At 36.4% G+C, this 22,693-nt stretch overlaps 1 protein-coding gene across 1 annotated transcript in view; it reads right to left on the bottom strand.

Moving 5' to 3' along the window:
* Nucleotides 1-2,000: 2,000 nt before the first annotated feature.
* Nucleotides 2,001-22,693, bottom strand: part of LOC309485643 (uromodulin-like) — a gene marked incomplete at its 3' end in the record, with an annotated part of 83,637 nt that continues 62,944 nt past the window's right edge. Inside the window, exons 7-8 of the mRNA XM_082152575.1 lie at nucleotides 11,992-12,087; nucleotides 2,001-2,129 (exon numbers count right to left, since the gene is read on the bottom strand). Coding sequence (XP_082008701.1) covers nucleotides 2,001-2,129; nucleotides 11,992-12,087 — 225 coding nt within the window. The remainder of the gene's footprint in view (nucleotides 2,130-11,991; nucleotides 12,088-22,693) is intronic.

Raw genomic sequence — 22,693 nt, 5'->3', positions numbered from 1 at the left:
GGCCTAATCAGTACCGTAACCCACAGCTTATGAGGTCGAACAGAATTTAAAGTAAGTTTTTCTTTTTTTGTAATAGCTTATTTCCAAGGTACGCATGGATACATATTAATATGCTGAGTTTTCATGGCTTGGCAAAAAAAAAAAAAAAAAAAAAAAAAAAAAAAAATCTGCTCTGTCAATAACTTCGCAAGGGCAAGTCGAAACTCACAAAATTATTATATATTTAAAAGAGAAAAATGTCTGAGCTTGGCAATCTTCTCTGCCTGCCATACACTCAACAATCTCTGGTAAGAGCCAAACCGTCAAAATCCAGCAGACCACACACTCTTTGGGATACTTTTTTTTTCTTTTTAAATCCTACAATTGTGAACAGTTCTGAATGGGAAATGCTTGTCACATAAATTAAATACTGTGTTTTTGAAAAATCACTCAGCATAGATGCAATGAACCTCTCAGGCTCTCACCTTTCACCATTCGAATGAAGTAGGGAGCCAGACATACAGATGATGGAAGCTGGAGAACAACTTAAAAAAGATATATGATAAAGCCTGGGCTGGATTTAATGTACTTGTGAAGAGGTCCCCGTAGGTCTGCACTAAAAAAAAACATCTTAGAAAACAAGGCTTTTGATAGCAGTACCAATTCACAGTGGCTTCACCTTTCTGTGATGTAAGAGCCTATAACAAATTAGTGAGGTGCTCTCTGCTGCGGATACAAACACCTGTGCACCGACAGCACCAGATGAGATGGCACACTACAATTCACTCTCTCTTCAACAAATACATATATTTTTAGTTTATTTAGTTTTGTAGTACTTCAACCTAAACTAAATGAAGTTGCCTTCACTCTTAAAAATACATCCATTGTATTTTTTGTATTACAAAATATATTTTTTAATAATAATTATTAGTAATATTTTTGTAATACATCCATCGTATCCAAAAATACACTGACATCCATGGAACCATTCCAAAAAATATAAAAATCTTCTCCTCACTAGTTTTTTTTATTATTTTTGTAATTATTTTGTAAATTTTTTTGCAAGATAGATAGATAGCACGTATGATTTATAAGCTTGTTTCCTCATGGGGACCTCAATTTAGGTCCCCACAGTGACACAAGTCCCCATGAGTCAAGTCCCCACGGGAATAGAAAAACAAGCACACACACACACACACACACACACACACACACACACACACACACTACACGCCTATTGACTGAAGACGTATTACGCATGTGCATGATGTCACCATTTTCACAAATTCGCGTTTTTTTTTTTTTTTTTTACATGCATGGGGATGATAACGGTATTGTTTTCAAAGGCAAAAAAAGTTTTCCGTTTTTAGTTGAAAACGGTGTAGTGTAAACGCCCCCCTCAGTTAACAATAGTAACCCTGCTGAGGACCACATTTATTTTTCCTGCATTTAACCGTGAAAGTTTGGAGGTTGAAGAATGTAAAAAAAGAAAAGAAATATTTAACATGGACTATTTGAAGTTTATTACTGTAATCAAATAGGTGAATGAGTGACATCTAAGTATATGTTAGATGTTCTTGCTTCCATTGAAGCACAAGCTCTTTACACATTCTCAAATCATGCTGGAGAACATGATCAAGTTTTCATGCTGCTCGAGTGCAGCTGTCATTTGTCATTAAGTTTTGTCTTATGGAGTCCTGTCATAGATGCATATCAGAGGAAAAAGGGAAATAAAGTTATCCGAGACTTCTTAGCTTTCATCTTCCGTTTCCCAAATGACAAACCCGAAAGAAAATTAATGTTTGAGTTCAGGGAGATCATCATTTTCAATAGCAAAGAAAATAGTTGTCCAGCCAAAACATATCCTCTATCTTTGAACCTAACTTTACAGTATGTTATGAACAATATCAGAAGTTCATATACAATGCCATAGAAACTTCACTAAGCTACTGACCTTTCTCAACATCTGAATTCAATAACTTGTCTCTCATCTTGACACTCCATGGCTATCTCTTTCTCGCTCACATTTGTGTACTGCACACTTTCCCCATACTGAGAAAGACACCCAGTGCTCCAAGCTGGAGAAGCCCATTGTAGACCAGTCTGGACTGAGCCAGACTGTGTTGACTGCTGTGTTTGATTGACAAAGGCTGCAGAGAGATAAGACCACAAGAATAGCTACTGAAAATAAAAAATAAAAATAAAAAGAACTTTGATCATGATCTGGAAAAAAAGGTATTAATCAGCACTGCGGTTACACAGAATTCAATAAAACATTCAGTCATTAGATAATGACATGGATCATTTTTAAAGGGACATTGTGTAGGAATTTCTCCCATCTAGTGGTGAAATTGTATTTTGCATTCAAACGAATAATGCTCTCCAGCGCCTCACTTTTTCAAATGCGCGTTGCATCTACGGTAGCCGTTATGTACCTAAAAGCTATGACAGGATGTCTTATAATAGCACTTCGAGTTTTTCTTCGGGTGAACATGTTTGTTATTTAAAACAAACTGAAACTTGAAACAACGAAAAAAAGAATGTTACAGTATGAACTACTGACTGTCAAAAACATTAACTATGGTAATTAGTAGTAATGCCTTCTTTACTCGTTATATTTTTTGAAGTATGTGCATTGTTAGATATCATCATCATCAGAGCCTTCTCTAACGTTACTTTACTCAATAGCTGCTATTCATCAAAGAGCCTGTTTAACTTTTAACTATAAATGTTCGACTGTCTATATAATAAAGTACACAACCAAGCAATGAAAAAAAAGCTTGTAATTAAGACTGTAACATTGACTTACCTGTCGAGAAGAAAGCAGGCAACTTCAGGGTCTCTTTTGAAAGCTTTCTCCTGCATTAGCTATCCTGACAGTAACCCTTGTTTTTGTAATCTCCGGTCACGTTTCCTTTTACGATCTATTTTGGACTTTTTCGACGACGAGGACTCCTTATCCTGTGACTCATATGTATGTATGAATGAACGGTGTATAAATAACCGTGCAGTGCAGCCTTTTAAACTTGCCGCGGCAGTGACAAGCGCCTCTCACTTCTCTGCTCCTCCGCTTCTGCTGACTTCAGTCACGTGACGCTGGCTCTAAACGAAACGCGTTGTGGAAACGCGTTGGCCTAGTACTTTTTGTCCCTCTCTGCTATTATAGTTTTTCAAGATGGCGGAACTACATGGAAGCCTCCGTGGACTTACCCGTCCCATGTATATAAAGATAATAAATTCTTCGTTTACGAGGATTAGTCTGAACATTGGCATAGGTATTTGTACACCATTGAGGGCATATTTATGAATAAAAATATAGATTTTAGATAATAAAATACCTAAAAAGCTACACATTGTCCCTTTAAATAATATTTTAATGATCATTACAATCTCAATGGGGGTAGATGAAATACAGTTTATATAATAACAAAATCCAGCAATAATATAATATATTAAGACTTCTTGGTTCTTTTAAGGTCCGGGAAAATTATTTAAACTGAAACTGTTGATTAATTACATGTGCTTTAATCTAAAGTGCACGTGTAAATATATTTTAAATGATAGATAGATAGATAGATAGATAGATAGATAGATAGATAGATAGATAGATAGATAGATAGATAGATAGATAGATAGATAGATAGATAGATAGATAGATAGATGGATAGATGGCATGCGATTTATGCAAACGTGTGCAGACAGTCAGCAGGAATAGAAATCCAATTTAATGCATAATAAAGAACCTCCAGCGATCTTATGAAGAAGGAAAAAAATAACAAATACAGATGCCTGCGTAAAATCAAATGACTAAGGTGAACCTGTGTGCCAGCTGCCTTTAGTGAGGGCTTCTGTGTATTAGCTGAAAAATAAATCTCCCTTGCTGAGTTTTAAAGACATTTTTCATTTTACAGTGACCTGAGAGCTGGAGGGCTTGAGAATGTGCTCTATATGGTTATGAGAGTGAGCTGGCTGGTGATGCACTTGAGTGCAAGAGGGGATTTCTGCTGTGTCATTGTGCAATGGTTATGTTATGTTGAATATGATTTATCCATGATTTGATGTTCCTCATCTCCTAAAACACTTGGAAGGACAATTGTCATGTTATATATCGAGGTCGTATGGTGGATCGTGTAGTATTTCTGAAGGATATCAGAGGGATTGGAAAATAATGGGAGGACAGAGTAAGGGAACGTTCAACAATCCCTTGGAATCCCTTTCGATTTGATTCATCTGTCCAGAGTATTGATTTGTTTTTGTTGTAGAGATGCACAGCCCTAATCATGCTCACTGTGGTTCTTTCTGTATTTCATTTTCAACACAGAACAGTATCATCTCCTCTGTTTTCTGACATTTATAACTTTCTTCCTTTTCCCCCTGAAATCTATTGTGAAAATACAATTTCCAATGCTGTTTATCTGTTTAAATATGTATTTGGTAGGATATAGGGCACTATTCTTCCTTCATCTTGTTTTTCCTGCAGTGTTGCAATGGCTCTAAAGAAAATATGTATTTACATTCTAACCCAGATTTCATCTTTTATTCTAAATACATTGAATTTTAAACAAGTCGAGCTGCAGTGCAGCTTCCTATTTCCCATCAAACAAACAATAAACAATGTTATACTTCCACATAAAAATGAAAATAAACCCATGAGTGGTGCGGAAGGAAGGAAGGAAGGAAAGGAAAGGAAGGAAGGAAGGAAGGAAGGAAGGAAGGAAGGAAGGAAGGAAGGAAGGAAGGAAGGAAGGAAGGAAGGAAGGAAGGAAGGAAGGAAGGAAGGAAGGAATGTATGTTGCAAAATCATAATGCTATAATTAATTAGTCTATAAAAAAAAAAGTGTTCAAATTTCTCAGATAACCTCTAGTTCCGAACAAATAATCAACAATATCATATTTCAACATTAAATTAACAAAATAATAATAATAAAAACAGAGCAATTCCAATAGGGTCCTCACACCATCAGTGCTCGGGCCCTAATAAAGTAAAATTATAAATAAACTAGTGCAGTGCCTGTGCAAAATCAGTTTTTGTGTGTGTTTTTAGTAATTGATGGTTTGGTGTGTTTGAGTGCTCATTGTTACAGTGACATTTTTATTTGTGCATGGTAGAAAGCAAATGCTGATACTGACATACCATAAATATGGAAAACTGAACTACATGGTTGCAAAACAATTTATAATGGTGATATTAGGTGACATTAAATTAGATTAGATTTACATTAGTTTCAACTTTGTTGTCATTGTGCAGATTACAATTATAGAGACAATGAAAGGCAGTTAGCGTCTAACCAGAAGTGCAAAAATGCAGAAAAGTGCAATGTGAACAGTATAGACAGGTAGTGCAGTATAAACAGTATATGACATATAGTGCAGTGTATACTGTAGACAGTAGTATACAGTTAATGAAGTGGTATGGTGTACAGTGAGGATATGGGGATTTGCCACACTGTAAAAAAAGAAATACATCCCCAAGTCAAAATTTTCTAGTGACTGGTTACATCTAAATTTTTCAATTAGTCTGACGTATTATTTCTCATTATTTCTCATTGAGCCAATGTTAACAGACTATTGCAACAAGAATTGCACTTGGGCCAATTTAAAAATGTAGATGTTATCAGTCACTAGAAAATTTTGACTTGGAGAGGCTAGACATTTTTTACAGTGCATCACGATCAGTAAGAGGAGAGTTAACCTTGTTTAAGCCTGCATAGCCTACATGAGCTATCCTGTTGAATAGGCAGGGCAACTATATAACATAGCATATTCAACATCACATAGTTACAGGCTAACTTCAGAGCCCATGACACAGTAATAACTTAGCATTGAGACCAGGCTATGCTTGAGCAAACAGTTTGTGAATAGGCTACCACAAATGATGGCCACGAAAGAGACTGTGAACGCATTGAATAGGATATGTTTAGTTGGTGCATAGACTACTAGCATTTAATAGCATAGGCTACTATTACACAGTAGCGATGACGTTAAGCGCACAAGAATAAAATATAATATTCAGAAGTAAACAGTGTAGCTGACTTACAGATTCAGTTAACATCCACAAATGAATAAGCGCAACGATTCAGGGAGCAGGCTACATAGTGAACTCAGAGAAAACGCTACTTAAGCGCCGCTGCTTTCTTCAACCCTGTATGTCTCTGGTCCTATGCTGTGCTCACTCAGTGTGTGTGTGAGAGGGGGCAAAAGTCAATGTGTGCTTCTTTTACCGATATATTTAACTATATATTTTGCATTTCTTATCCAAACAACATCAAACTTGGCACTGCACTTACTTGTGCCCGTAGCAAGACACCTGTCAAGTTTGAAATCCATCGGACTAATGGTTCGAGAGATATGCGAATAACAGACACACAGATAGTTTAGATAGATATGACAAAAAGCAAAAATAGGGTATCACATCCTCAGTCATCTGTCACAATCCTCAGTCACCAGTCTATCACCTCTGCACACTTCATCCCTCCTTCTACTCACCTGCACTCCTTCAGCAATCACCCACACCTGTTACGGATTCATCATCACTCAGCCACCCTTATTTAAGCACACACCTCACACTCAGTCATTGTCTGATCTTGTCCATATTTCGCAGACACACTTACCTGCTTACTCACCTGAGATCACTGAATCCTGTCAGCCATCTTCTGTCTTCAGTCATCATCTATCTGGAGCTTAGTAGTGATGGGAAGTTCGGATCATTTTACTGACTCTCTTGTTCGATCTCGTTCGATCTCGTTCATCAAAATGAACAAATCTTTTTTCGAGTCATTTCATTCATTCAAGTGGCTTTAAATGTTATACTTTTAACAGTCAAATTCCCTGAACAAATCCACCTACGCAATCGTGATCATAATCTGAATTAAGAAATCATTATAATGCAGTCAAAAAGAATTTACAGGGAACATAAATAATTACTTTACCTTCCGAGTCTTTCGTTCATTTGTCACGTGACAGACGCAATGAACAGTTCATTCACGAATGACCCATCACAAGAGCCTAGTGTTTCTTCTCTTCTCGATCTGCATCTGCAAAGGAAAGAACTCTGTTCACCATTCAGCTAAGTCACCATCAGATATTCCTTATGCCATGGACTCACCATTGTTACCTTCCCGCACCTCTCCTCCCTCTGCATCAATAAAGATTTGTTAAAGTTTACTTACCTGTCTGTTATGCATATAGGGAACGAAAAGATGGAAGGAAAAACTCTCATAGCACAAAATTAGATTCTAAAGAACGGAGCTCAAATGTCACAAATAACTCTACAAATAAATCAACTCAACAAATAAATGTGGAGCAGAAAATGCAGTTTTATACAAATTATTAAAGGAACACACAACTAATAAACACAAAAACAAGAAGTTAACAGGGAAGGAAGAAATGCTGCTTTCTAACAAATTATCAACAATATCTTTTGACATGAAAATAACAATAAACAATAAACATAGCAATTCCAATTCCCATCTAAAGTAAAAAAAAAAAAAAAAAAATCCCACATAGCTACTGTAGGCTGTATTAAAGGATAGAAAAGCTGTATCAAATGTCTTGAAAAACTCAAATGTTGAGCTGAAATGCCTTTTACACAAAACAATGAAGTAAAATAACAAAAAAAATAAACACAAAATCAAGAAATCAACATAAAATAACAGCAAATTAAAACAAAGTAGAAAGCAAGAACAGTTTTATACAAAATATTAAAATAAAACTATATTGAGCAAAGGCAATAACGAGAAATCAACAGGAGGCATGCAGACAATCAAGCAAGAAATAGAGAACAAAAAAAGAAAATGATGAAACGCCCTCATACTCATAACTAGATTTGATCAAAAGAGAGAACAGAGCTCAAATGTGCTTCATTTTCACACCAGGATGAATGTGAAAAGGTCACATGCCAACCAACAGTTTCCTACTAATAGGAACCACTCTAGCTGTAAGAGGTGTTATGCAGGTTGTTAAGAATGAGACCATAGGATAATAGAGACTTTCTTCATTCTCTGGACTTTCTCTTTTGTGTAACTCTTGATCTGAGGACAATTTATATGATTTAAAATGTTTCTAAAGAGACTAATTTGGAATACAGAGATTATTTGAAGAGCAAGGATTTAGCGCCGCACTCTATGGGTCTCATACCTCGCAGATACATATACCTGATGAATGTTTGTTTGTGAGCTGTATAGTTTGGATCAATAGAGAGAGTCAGTAATGAAGCCTGCTGTTCAGAGGATTAGAGTTTTGCAGCTGTGTTTTAATTTAGACAGTGATGGAATAAAGCAGCAGGTAGAACCATCTACCCATATATTACTACATGGGATTTTTATTACATTCATTTGTTTGTATTTCCTAAAAGAACCTTACTGCACGTTTTGCGGTTTCTTTGACAATTTTAGATGGACTTGTACGCTTTGTTGTTTGGATCTTAGAATCATTCCCTTCATGAACATCTTCTAAAGACTGAGGATTAGAGCTAAACGTAATAAGATAGTGATGTTTACAGGGCCGAAGCGCATCATGCACATTCAAACATGCTCCTTCAGAACATTTTCAGAATTTCGACAATAAAGTTACATATTCATGGCAGGCAAGGTGTTTGTCTAAAACACATAATTTACTTAAACTGAAAAATCTTCCATTTAATCACCCTCATGTCATGTGATATATGTATATATTTATTTTTTTACCATTAAACACAAATGTAGTATTTGCATATATCTGCATATACTGTGTAAACACACTCACAAAATTGTATATTTAAATGTAATACATATACAGTACATGTCCCCACAAGGATAGTAATACCTGAAATTGTTGTCCTTGTTGCATCATTTTTGGTCCCTATGAGGAAAACAGCTTATAAATCATACTCTGTGTGTGTGTGTGTGTGTGTGTGTGTGTGTGTGTGTGTGTGTGTGTGTGTGTGTGTGTGTGTGTGTGTGTGTGTGTGTGTGTGTGTGTGTGTGTGTGTGTGTGTGTGTGTTGTGTGTATGTGTGTACCTACAAATGTCCCACCACAAAAGGACAACCTAAACAACTTTATTAGCAAACATTTTTACTAAATTATGAAAGTGCTTTAACAAAAATATGCCTACAGACTTCCACTTCAAGTGCATTATTGTACAATATAAAGTTGTATTGTGTTACTGTTTCTCAGTCCTTTTAATTGATGAGTTGAAAGGATTGTCTTAACATGCAACATATGCAGTTACATGAGGTTGAAAATAACCTAGAACACTCTTTCAATGCATTTGCGTTGTTGTGGGCAGAAGTTCATGAGTGTGAGGTTGAATGTGGTTTGGAGGCAAACAGCCACTGTAGATCAGCTCTGATGCCCCTGCTAAGAGAGATGTTACACTGCTGGGTGGAAAGAGAGGTTATCGAGTGCAGATAATGTTCTATTCATCGACAGTGCTATTTTCTTTAGACTCTGCCATTTGAATACATTATTTATTTTTTAAGGTCAGGGCATTTACCACCACAGCCCCTAACGTGAGCAGAGCAGAGCGGGCGTTTTCAATTCATCTCTATGAGAGCCGAGCACAACCATTTGCACGGTGGATTGTGAGATTGACAGCAGAGAAAGAGCTGAGAGCATTCCAAAAGTTGTTGAATGCACAACTTTATGCAAATTAGGAGTGAAAATGACGGCCGGAGTTGCAGGTAGTGAGTCAATGTGCTAAAGTTTCCCCTTAATTTAGTGTGTAAATTATATTGTTTACAGTTGATATAAAAGGTCTACAGCTGGTTTGTGTGATATAAAACATGAAACAAAGATACTTTTGCATCTTTAATGTAAAAAATACAACATAATACAATGTCAAAGTGAATTCCAAAGTGAAACATTTCAACAACAAAAAACCCCTTCAACTAAGTATTCAGGGGTGTGCACTGTGCACACATATGTGGTTAGTTATTCCAAGTTTCTCTTTAATATTTTTTTTTATTATTTTTTTTTTTTTACTTTTTATATCCACTGTACATATTACTACATTTCATTCAGATTTCAAATGGAATATTTAATGGCTGAGTTAGCAAAAGTGTATTAAATTGACACCATATCTTGAAAGTGTACTCAAAAGTTTATTAATCTGACACTGGCGTTAGTGAGTGAGGTTATGGCTCTGAAACATGCATACTAAAATGCCCCTCACAAGTTAATTGCAATATTACTTGCTATTTCTTAGAAATTATTCTTTGAAATGTATTATTAAAACATGGGGTGGATAGATAAATGCACCGCAATAAGATTTGTTCAATCGTTCTTTCAGACAATCCCCAATCTCCACATTTTAAATATGAATGCATTATTAAATATAGATCAGACTTCGGATTAAGAAGTTTTAAGAACTCTTTAACACTATTTTGTAGTGCAGACTGTAAAATGTCAATAAATATTGAACTTTGTTTCTTTCTTTGCTTGAGATTTTAAAAGGCATGACAGGTATACACATACAATATACTAGACTGTCGTATTTTGTGTTGGTATTTGAAGAGGAATATGTATGCAACATAGCAGGTCAAGGCACACTTAAACCTGTGAGAATATCTCTTGCTGACAGTGAGGTGGAAAATGTGGAGGTAATTTGATATTGTGTCTTTATTAGATTAAACTCAAAAAGGTTGCCTTGGGTACATTGGCTCAGCTGTATCGTGTAACATCATCAATACACGCAGGAGCAGCACAACGACCTTTCTTCTGGCAAATAACCTCAGTTTACACACCCATTTAGTCATTAATTCTGTCCTCATTTGTCTAATCTTTAGAGGTCAAGTCAAGCACAAAGAAACACTAGAGGTAAATCCACTCCATACACATGGAGTTTGACATCTTGTGTTTTACATTTTAGATTCTAGAGGGCTAAATTTACATTGTTTTTCAAAAGGGCTGGATCCACCAGGATCCAAGATTAACAAAAGCCAAATGCAAGAAAAAAATAAATAAAATGGCGTTGGCTAGCAGAAGTTCTCTATCAGTTGGCTGGTAGCTTCACTGATTTTTCAACCTGCTTTGTATCGTTCATGTCAGTAGTATATGTAAATGAACAATGTTTACTCTTACCTGGACTGCGAAATTCCCATTTATTTATCAGCAAAAGTCTGACTTTTGAGAGGGCTTTTGTGGAAACTATACTTCTGCATGTTTATACCCCTGCCCATGGACAGTTGTATTGACAGAGTGTATGTTTATCACTAAAAATGGTATCGTAATTTTTCTATTCTTTAAACACCATTATGGTAAAAATGGGACACTATGACAACAGCCTTCTTACCTGTAGGCCTACGTGACAGCGTTTTGCTTCGGTTGCTTCTGACGGAATAGCAGTTTCTTTCAGTTTTCTTTCCAGTTTAAAATGTTGATTACAAACACAGAGGTTTTTCAGATTCTCCATCATGCTGTTCTCTTCATATTATTTGCATCCTTTTAGCCGCTGCCTAAAACACGCTGGATCCTTCACTGGAAACCACAACAACAAAAAAATCACTTCCACTAAATGTTTATTCTTTGAATTCTTGCACCCCGAGAATACAAGTCAACACCATTATGACTAAAAGTTTGCTTAAAAGTATTTTCTTTTCTTTTCTTTTCTTTTTTTTGCCTTCTGGATAGGCAGCCAAATTTGCCAGCAGTGAAGTACCCCTTTAATATACTATACAAGGGTGGATGAAGCTAACAAATTGTAATAGCGAAAAAAGAAAGAAAAAAAACAACTAAATACACTACCAGCCACATAAAATGAAATGTTGAAAGAGAGCAAGAGTATATGTTGTATATTGCATAGAGAGAGAGCAAGGCAAACACAACTATTTTTTTCATTTGTAAATGTGTATTTTTGTTTGCATTTACTACTAAAAGGTGCTTATGAAAATGACTCCCTGTGTCAATGTGGGTTGTTCCATGGATTACTAAATATATAAATAATATGAAAATGAATAAATGTCATCATCATTGTCATTTTCATCCTCATTATAACCACCAACACCAAAATCACCAACAGTGACAGTATAATTTACCTTCTTTACCATCAGGTGGATCCACTTGTTCTCCAACAGCTGAAGTCTGACGCGTAGGTTACGACTCCAGCCACCACGACTCCACTCTGCGTGCCACTGCGGAGAGAGGAAATGTCAGATTTCTACACAGAGTGCAATTCAAGCTGCCGAACCTCAAAAGTGATGGGAGCTTTTCAAAGCTGACACTCATTAAATATAGACCCATAACATGTACGCTTTGAAGAGCCTCTTTGAAAACGGAATCTTATGGGAATGTCACAAATGAATGGTTTCAGAAAACTAGCAGGTGGAAAGATGAATATGGTCTTTTAAAACTCGCTGCTTGAGATCTGTCAGTGCTAGTGGCCAGTGTTCATGGCTTACTGAATCTGTTTCAGTATTAGCAATATAATACATCGATTCATAATCAGTCTTTATTTAATTGAAATCAACCCTTTAGAGTTTTTTAAGAGCTCACAAATGTTCACACCCTCCAATTTCAATAAAAGCAGGAGAAATTTGTGTCCATTAACTTGTTCCCCAGACTATGCCACAAAAGTAGTAAATAATATGCGATTCATCAGACAAGTACCACAAGAATATTGCTCATGCTATTTAATTACAACGTGACCTTTAAATACCTTTAATCTCTGTTGATTTGACAAACTACAACATGGTATAACAAAAGTAGTAACTTGTTCTGGCAACACATGTGCTTGTGACACAATTACAACCCCCACTATGCGTCATATAATTCATGAGATTTTTCTTTTCAGTAAATTTAATCCTTCAAGTGGTTAAAACAGGTTATAGAACTTTAAAAGACCTGTAAATGCAGTATTGTATGAGGTATTATTTTAAACAGTTAGAGACTCTCTAATCTAATGTTATATCTGTTTTGATGTCAGGTATAAAGAAAATATCTAAAAAGATCCCTTTTAAATAAATGTTCTTGTTGTCATTGATTATCTGCTTTATTGTCAGGTATAAAGAAAATAAGTAAAAATATCCCTTTTAAAGAAACTTTCTTGTTGTCATTGATGAAAAAGATGCTCTGAAATAAAATATAATTATGCTGGATTTTTGTTTTAAGTGCAAAAGGATAGGAAAAGGAGTCATCATGCCGAATGCTAATATATTCTGAAATTTATGTTAACATTTATTTATGATTATAATATAGTTTGTAATGAAAACAATTGTATTAAAGAGATAGCTCACCTGGAAAAAAAGAAAGAAAATTGACTCATACTCAAGTTGTTCCAAACCTGCATGCATGCATTTTTTATTTTTATTTTTTTTAAAGGAACACGCAAAATAAGATATTTTGAAGAACGTTGGTGACCACAGACTTCCAATGTATAAAAAATAAATAAAACTAAAAGCTATTTCTCCAAATATCTTATTTTCTGTTCCATAAAAGAACGAAAGTCATGCTGTTTTGGAACAATATGAAGATGAGTAATGATGTTAGACTTCATTTTCGTGTGAAAAAAATAGCAAAAGTGCTGTGTAAGTAAACCCGCAGAACACATTAAAAATTGAAAGTTAAAATTGTGTAGCACTATAAGAAATTAGATTAAAAAAGAGAGAAGCACAAAAGTGCAGCTGTGTCACTGACTTCATTAAACCGCAGGAGTTCATTGCCGAATAATTCTTGAAAAAAAAAAAATTGTAATCAAGTTATCTCGTGTGAACCCCATGTACTCGAATAAATAGCTGTTCAGTCGGAGGGCTCCCCTGATAGGTTCAAGCTGTTATCAACTCCAGATTAATTTAACTGCAGATCACTACATCCACTTCTGAATGAAACACTGAAAATTATAAGATGCTGCGCATCACATTTGACCATGTTAACTAAATTTCCTTTTCTTACAGTGAATCTAAATGGACTGCAAAATGAAACAAACAAGGGTCCCAGCAAGACGGTAGTAGCCGTGTGGCTAAAGATACAGGCCATGCGGGTTCAATGAGCCAGAACATCAAGAGCAACCCAAGATCACGATCTTTGCTACACCACAGAGCTTTAGTGCAGGGCACTTAACATTCAATTGCGCCAATGAGTCTGTTCTTGTGACTAGTTCACAGTCTTGGTGGATAAGAGAGTCAACTAAACAACAAATGTCACTGGACAGCAGTATTTCTGCTAAGATTGCTAATAGATGTGCCACTGACTTTTGATCTTCTGTGTCAAACTAAAGCTCTGGCTTGATAGAATTGTGTGGGAATTGTTTTCCACCAGGAGGTTGATGTTATATTGTGTGGTGGAGTGAGTTAAGCTCAGGGATAGAAACCGTAAGGTTGGTGGTTCAAGCTCCAAGGACACACCAGCATTGTGGCCTTGAGCAAGGCACTTAACCCTGGGTTAGTCCAAGAGGATTGTCCCTCTGCTTTGGATAAAAGTGTCTGCTAAATAACTACTACATTGTAGTTTTCTGAGAACAGCACATGTTTTCAGCTTTTTCCTCAAAAAATTAATAAATAAATTGTAGCCTATCTTCCTAGTTTCAGTATTCTAAAGCTGCCAACATATACCAATAGATTTGTGTTATGTGTCAAAGCATTTGCATTCATAGGTATACATACTTAAATATGTGTTCACACATACTGACATGGAAACAAACGAAATAAACAAGTGATGGAATCAAAAAAGTAAACCATTTTACACACTTTAACAAATCATCTAAAGACTCGTCAGAACTGTAATTACAGGAACCTGTGAGGTACTGCCGCAGGTAAGTGAAGAGAGTTTCAACCAGTATAACAATATTGGGTAGAATATTGTCTACCCAAGCTTTAAGAGTGATGCAATTATGTTATAAACACAACAAAATCAACCTATGAATTCAATATTCTATAAACCTCAAATGATTCGTAAATGTGTACTTCCAACGCTATCTCACGACCAATTCGAATGAGTGAGTAAAAGGTGGCTAATTTGTACGAATTTGCCTGACTTCACTAGAACAAATTTGTACGATTTGTCTAAACCCCAGTGATGGGTAGGTTTAGGGGCGGGGTCAGGGTAGGTAATTCGTACCAATTCATATTAATTGGACAACTCGTAAAATATGTATGGTTTAGCAAAAATCTTACGAATTTGTACGACTGAGGTCGTATAAATTCATACAAATTGCCGTGAGATCGGGTTGGTACTTCTCTAACATTTATTAGTAAATAGTTTACATTTTAGTAGCTGTATGTTGAGATCTCTTAAAAGACATACAGTATTTTCCCCTGTCTGCTTCCTTTGACGCAGGATAGTTGCTAGTTATAGTGGTGCCATCAGACATCATTGTTGTCCTGACATAATCTTGTTGCTGCTCAAGAGAAAACACTAGCATGGCTTTTACAGCTCATGTTATTGGGTCAGAACGACATTTTGACTGACCTGGGCGCCTATAAGGGATTTTTTTGTTTGTTGGTTTTTTGTTACTTGCATGAAGGTCTGACGTGAGCCGAGCAACCGCCACTGAGATTTCTCTAAATATTAAAGATTTTCTTCATCTAAATTGCCTTGTTTGTGCAGATGTGCCCTGCAACTTGGAATGTTGCACTCAGCATTGTTTCTGCATTGCAAAACATCCAAAGGAGATGTAGAAGCGATCAAATCTGGCAGTGGTCCTAAGCCCCGGGATAAGGCCAAAGACCAAATACAAAGATGGAGGGGAGATGAAAAAGTATAGATACATCTGAAGGAGGAGGGGTGGTGGAGTAGAGAGCAAACACGCTCTGGGCAAGTGCTTGTTCAGTGCCATCACAGAGGGTTTGAGAGGATTCTCTCTTGTGCAGTGCAAAAATAATATTTGCTGTTTCATATTTCAAAAAATATACTTATATGCGGCTGCACAGTGTGTGGAGCTGTGAGGCTTGGGAAGGAATGAGAGAACTAAGGCCCTAATGTCTACGGAAAAAGTGTGAAAAATTGCCACTGTCCCTTTCATCTTTTTTTTTTTTAACCGCTATTGAATTTTGTTCAAAAGCAGCAGACTTCAAAGAGTTGGGGGAAAGTCATGAGTGTAGGGAGTAATGTAATTTATTGGGAACTGAGAGAAGAACACTACATAGGGGTTCAGCTGTTGTGCCTCACATTTCCTGGACAATGTATCTGTTTAAATTTCATTATTAGTGACTCATCATCAATCTGTTTATTAATACGTTTATAATGAAACAAGTAATACGCTAAATAGTTAAAATAGTACTTATTTTTTGTTTGTATATATAAAAAAAGTGTACACATGTAATGATGCTATCCTGACCCATAAGTAAAAAAAAACAAAAAAACAATGTTCCTACCATCAGAGCCATTGCGAGTCCAAAACAGTGAGATATGATGGAAAAAAAGTATATAAAGTGTACATGGGATATGAGAACATGTTCTGTGTGAACGGCCTCCGCTATGAAGAACGGATTGACAAAATTGATTGCTGCATAGCTTTTCAGCGCTATGGCAAAGTGAATATTTTACAAAATAAATATTTTACCTGAGAATAGGTTTGCAGTCTGTATTCAATGTGATGCAATAAAAACACAGTGTGTTGTGAAATAATAATAAGAAGTGTCTTTCTACTGAGTTGTAGTCGTATGCTGCATGTAAAAGTAAGCAGTTGTGCTGTTTTTTTTGTGCTAATTTCACAACCAGTGTTGGGGAAAGTAATGCATTACAATATTATGTTACTCCCTAAAGAAGTAACTAATTGCGTGGAAAGTAGTGTTACGTTACTTTTATGTTACTTTTTCTCACTTTGACAAATGTAAATGCACTTTCACACCAAAAGTGAAATGAATATGCCTCAGTCTGAAGGAAATGCAAGTTCACACATGTACAGAAGAACGTAATACTGAATCTGTATTCCTTACTGAATGCATGTTCACATTTAGTCGACTACAATATCCATCATGTTAAGACAGCCCACACAACTCCTCTGCTCTTACTGACAATTTCCCTCAACATAGAGACAGGAGAGCTGTCAGTCAATAAATGGGAAAACAAAGTAACTGGTGTGACTTATTTGAAAAAGTAACTCAGATATTTTGTTGTAAATTTAAAAGTAATGTATTACTTTACTAGTCACTTGAAAATGTAATCTGATTACGTAACTCGCTTTACTTGTAATGCGTTACCCCCAACACTGATTCACAACCGCTTATGCAGTCTGAACAATATAAATATGTAAGACTGTGGGCTGTAATGATAGATTTATGTTCAGTTATATAAATGAATTAAACTACAACTATCTAACCCCCTAAATGAAATTATAATTTAATTAATCTGATTAGTATAACAAGATTAGATATAAATAAATGATCACATCTATTAATATAATATTTTCAGTTTCACACTACTACTCTGGTTGGCAACTGAAGGATATAAGTGCATTAAATGATCATGATCATTAAAAAAGAAAACGCACCATTTTCCACTTGCTTCTTGTTGCCAACTCCAGAACAGAAGACTGTGTAAAAAGAACTGACTGAACCAACTCTTAAATGTAGGTCATGTAAAGGCCTGTTGACAAGATATGAAACTATAGGTGACTTCGACTCCCGAGTTTAGAGGTACCGTGGACGATTTAGCGAGTGACTGGGCTCTGATCTTCAAGCCTGACCTCCGTGCAGATGATGGATGGGTAAGAGCCAGCACTGATAGCTGCATATCCATCAAACAAAGGCTCCCTTGATGAATGAATATGTCCTCTATCAAACGTGCATCACCTCATGAGCTGTCATTTGTGGTGAAATGCGTTCTTCCTTTAGCATGAGATTAATGAACTCAGGAAATGATTTAGTCAGCAGCTCACAGAAGGTCAAAAGGAGGTGAGTGTAGGTAAGTTTGGGAGCTGAAAGCTAACCGTAACTTGATCAGGAAGAGTGATCACTGTCAGGGCAACTGCCACTGCGTCTAAGTGAGATTTTACATTTGGACATATTGCTTATGTTCTGAAGTCATTCAACTGAAACCGAAAAAGGAAATACCAAATTTTTGTAGTTCACTAATAACAGTCCAGCTCACATCTTTTTCTCATTTAGTGTTAACCCTAGAATGCCAGAACCCTAAAGTCCTGCCATTTAGTCGACGGTCTGGCCTCTCAAGACTAGGCAAAGAGAAATTTCCTCGAGTTTCCACAGAAAAAAAAAAAAGTCTTGAGGGTGGCCATACGATGACAGAATTTTCCGTTTAAAGCAAATGATCTACAGAAGGTGCAACTCGGACTGTCACACCTTCCTCTCGCAGTGTGAATGGGCATGATGCTTCTGTTGCTAGGATACAGACCTGGGCAGTATATTAAAGGGTTAGTTCACCCCAAAAAATTAAAATTATGTCAGTAATTACTCACCCTAATGTTGTTCCAACCCCGTAAGATTTTTGTTCATCTTTGGATCACAAATTAAGATATTTTTTATTAAATCTGAGAGCTGTCTCACTCCTCTATAGGCTTCTATGTTATTGAAACTTGCCGGCCCAGAAAGTTAGTATAAGAAAGTTAGCTTCTAATAACATAGAAGCCTATGGAGGAGTGAGACAGCTCTCAGATTTAATCAAAAATATCTTAATTTTCTGTTCTGAAGATGAGCGACAGTCTTACGGGGTTGGAACAACATGAGGGTGAGTAATTACTAACAGAATTCTCATTTTCGGGTGAACCCTTTAAAGTATATCAAAAAATGACGTCAGCAGTGCTGTTTATGTGTTATGCATTTGAAACATCAAGGGGTCTGGGAAGAGGAAATGATGAGCTAGAGATTAAAGGCTTGAGGTTTCAGGAACACAATCATTATGTCTGAACTGTGGTTGGATTGGGATAGATGTGTAGAGGTGACAGGAAACAAATAGATTTTTGCTTCATGGATGGGAATAAAGTCCTGCTATCTCTATGTGTATATGGCGCAAGTCAATAGTTTCTAAGATTATTTCATTTAAACCATGTGTCTGTTGTATTTATGCACATTTGTTGAAATAAAACCAAGGATGCTTATTACTTTGATTTTATAATAAGAAAAGCATTTCTTCTGAGACTCTATCAGACACAGCTTTCGTATTGTCAGCTACAGGTTTATGTTTATAGCCCATGGGGAGACAGCCTGGGGTCCCAGCAGTTTCTCTCCAGCCGTGTCTGCCAATACTAATGTCGGTTATTTTTTTTGTCCCCTCCATGAAAACAAACCCGGAATGAAAAAATGGTCTGTATACCTGTTGCTTTTACCTATCTGTATGTGTGTGTGTGTGTGTGTGTGTGTGTGTGTGTGTGTGTGTGTGTGTGTGTGTGTGTGTGTGTGTGTGTGTGTGTGTGTGTGTGTGTGTGTGTGTGTGTGTGTGTGTGTGTGTGTGTGTGTACTTGTACAACTATCTTTGTGAGGACCAGTTTGAGTTTTAGACCATTGGAGGGAGCACAAAGAGAGTAAAGTGAGGGCATTTTGGCCGGTCCTCACTTTCTGAGACCCCTTTAAAGGCCTGTTTGAGGGTCAAGACTTGGTTTTAGGGATCAGGTTGAAGGTTTAAGGTCAGGGTTCGGGTTAGGCACTCAGTTGTGATGGGTAAGGTAAAGGTAAGCGGCTAGAGATTGCATTGTGTCAATGAATGTCCTCATAAAGATAGATGTACAAGAATGTGTGTGTGTGTGTGTGTTGTGTGTGTTCTTTACTTCTATGTAAAGCACTTTGAATTGCCATTGTGTATGAAATGTGCTATATAAATAAACTTGCCTTGCCTTGCCTTGCCTTGCCTTGCCTTGTGTTGTGTGGGGTGGGGGGTGAGGGGGGGATGTTGGAGAGGGAAAATAAGAGGTTGATTTCCGATTAAACAGAATCAAAGGTCTTTGTGGCATATTATTTTTTGAAATAAAAGACAAGAAAAATGCTGTGCTGTCATATACTTACCGTATATGTCAGAATTCTCAGGTCTCAGAATTACTTCTTATGGACATTAAATATTTAAACTTTCTTTATTGTATTATATTGCTGTTTGAGCATAAGAAGGTCTGCCGAGTTACAAAGAACAAAGTCCACTGCAAAGTGTTATTCTCTATATTAATAAGCACTGTTCATTGAAACACCTTGACAGTAGTCTTTAAGTTGTATTCTAGGAACGTACACGTCACAATATTCATAATTTAAATCATTTAAAGGCATATGCAAAATAAAGAGGGCAAGGCCTGGTTAAGTTTGTTAGTGTTAGTAGTGTGTTCTCACCATGTCCCAACCTGAATCTAACACGGTTATGTTAAAGGGGCGTGACATTTCCCAAACATTCTCGAAGCGGTTGACCAATCACCACATGCTGATTCAGCCAACCAATCAGAGCACATTATGCTTTTCAGAAGGAGGGGCTTCAGAGACAAGAACTAAACAGAGCATTACTGACACACTGGGAAGAGAGGTGCTGCAACAATGTAAAATATGTTTTTTTGTACATTCAAGCATGAACACATATTCAAGTAGACCCCAAAAACAAAATCAAGACTTTATAAAAGGGCATTATAGGTCCTCTTTAACAGATAATATGTGCACCTTGTCAACATTGTGAATAAATTAACTTAATTTTCTGAATGTAGTGTTTACTGGACAAATGCATACTCAAAATATGACCAAATTCACACTGGCATACATATAAGGACAATGATCAGATTTATAAAATCAGATTTGTGTCCCTTTTCTGTAGAACCAAATCCAAAGAATTTAGAAACAAATCTAGTGTGCGTTTCATATTCATCCTAAGATGGTATTCAGAATCTAAGGTCCTGATCTGAAAACTAGAAAAGTGCACAATATGCACTCTTCAATATATACTGTTCAAAAACTCAGTTTTGCAGGCACAACAATGCCACTGTAAACATGTATGATGTATGCTATGAGAGATGTGCACACACGCACAGTAGACAATGGGTGAGCTACTCTGATACAGAAAAGTGCTTTTCTTGTCACACTGTTTGCCACAGCAATGGCTTCAAGAGGGATTTCAAAGGATTAGGCAACACAGAGCTGTCAACAAAAGAGTACAAAGGAGAGAGTATGAAGACAGAATAAAGAGAGAGTTGAGCTCTGCATGTCAACATACAGAAAAGAGAAACTAGGCTATATTTGCAGGGGAGAGATTACTGACTTACTGGATGCAAATAAGTTACTGGTGTCCATTTATTTTGGATTTGAAAAAGATTTATTCACAACCAACTGTCAGGGTTTAGATGGTTAGTGCGACCCATTTAGCCCCTGCTGGTAGATGTTGTAACTACACCATTTGGGAACAAAAAAACTCATAGTATTGTAGACTAGGGGTTTCTTTTTTTCTTCTTCTTTTTTTTTAGGGAGTTTAATTAACTTGCAGCCTCAATTTGATAATATCACCACATCACGATTATCCTGCAGTGCAATTAATTTTTATTTTTATTTTACAAGGGCTCTTTAAATAAATGTTTATTTGTTCCCATGCACATTCTTGTGGGGCTTCATCCAATCAGCATTTTCATATAATTTACAGCTCTGTTGATTGGACAGCAGAACTGGGTGCCCATGAGAAAAGACAGCTTTTTGAATTGAATATTTCAGCTGCTTCGAGTTGCTATTGGGACGAAAATTTGGAAATTGAAAAAACTGTTTTCTCAAGGTATTATAGACCTCCTTGACCTGTACCAACTGAATATCAGTTTGTTGTATAAGCTTTGAAAGCAGAAGTAAAATAATGTTGTTTTTTCTTCAGATTTTCAATGCTTAACCAGAATGCAAGGTCAGAGAGTTTCTATGAGTGCTCAGGAACAATAACTATGGGCAAGTGTATAGTGGAGCATGACTGTATTTAAACAACCCCTGTGTAATTGAGTGTCAACAGGTTTATGCAGAGATGCCAATTTATTTAAGCAATAAAATTGCATCAGAATGTGCAATGATTGACATACGCAAAACAATGTTGCAATAACCATGCCACTCACAGGGAAGATCTGTTTATCTCCATAGGACAGATGACTTCAACCAAAGCCAGAAAGAAGGGCTGAAAAGACCTCATAAATGCAGCAACATTGTACTTAACTAAATGCTCTTAGCAACTTCTCTCCTCTATAATTCAGAAGCCACCTCCACTTTTGTATTGCCTGATTGATCTTTTATTTTTATAAAATGTTTTATTTAAATGACCCGGGTCAAGCAGTATAATGGACTGGCCTCCTACGTCATTTTTCCTCATGTATCTGTCTATTTTTACTTCACCCATCGCTCCTGGTGTTTCATAATCTCATCGCTCAGACACCATTTCCTCTCAAACATCAGGGGCAACTGGACCAAAAGTTTCATTTTCAAGCCACAAACCAAATCTGATGGGAAATGTTGTGTTAATGCAGTCATTATTGGCACCGTATAAGTCAAAGGCAAGATGGGAATTGGCTGTTAACCACACGTTAAATACACTTCACTTAAGCACACAGCAGTGTTGTGACATTTTATCAATCAATACCCTGTTTCTGGGAGAGGAAGTCCAGAACTCTTAATATATCAGATATAATCTTTCATATGCAGACTAAATCTTTGATTTTTAAAAAATAAATACCATTTTGTGTTGAGAAATCGCTCTAACTGACACAGGGTCATTGAGAACTTGAGACAAGCACTTTGAAAGGAGAACAAAAGAAGATCATATCTAATTAACACGATTATCTGCTTCAGGCTATTGAGAGTTGTGCCTTTGGATGCTCAAGGTTCCTCATAAATATACATTTGGATATGTGTGTCAAGATCAAGA

The sequence above is a fragment of the Leuciscus leuciscus genome, assembly GCF_965113295.1.
Source record: "Leuciscus leuciscus genome assembly, chromosome: 21".
In the NCBI taxonomy this organism is placed as follows: Eukaryota; Metazoa; Chordata; class Actinopteri; order Cypriniformes; family Leuciscidae; genus Leuciscus; species Leuciscus leuciscus.
The sequence above is the reverse complement of the archived record's forward strand: the minus strand, read 5'-3'. Positions and strand labels throughout refer to the sequence as shown.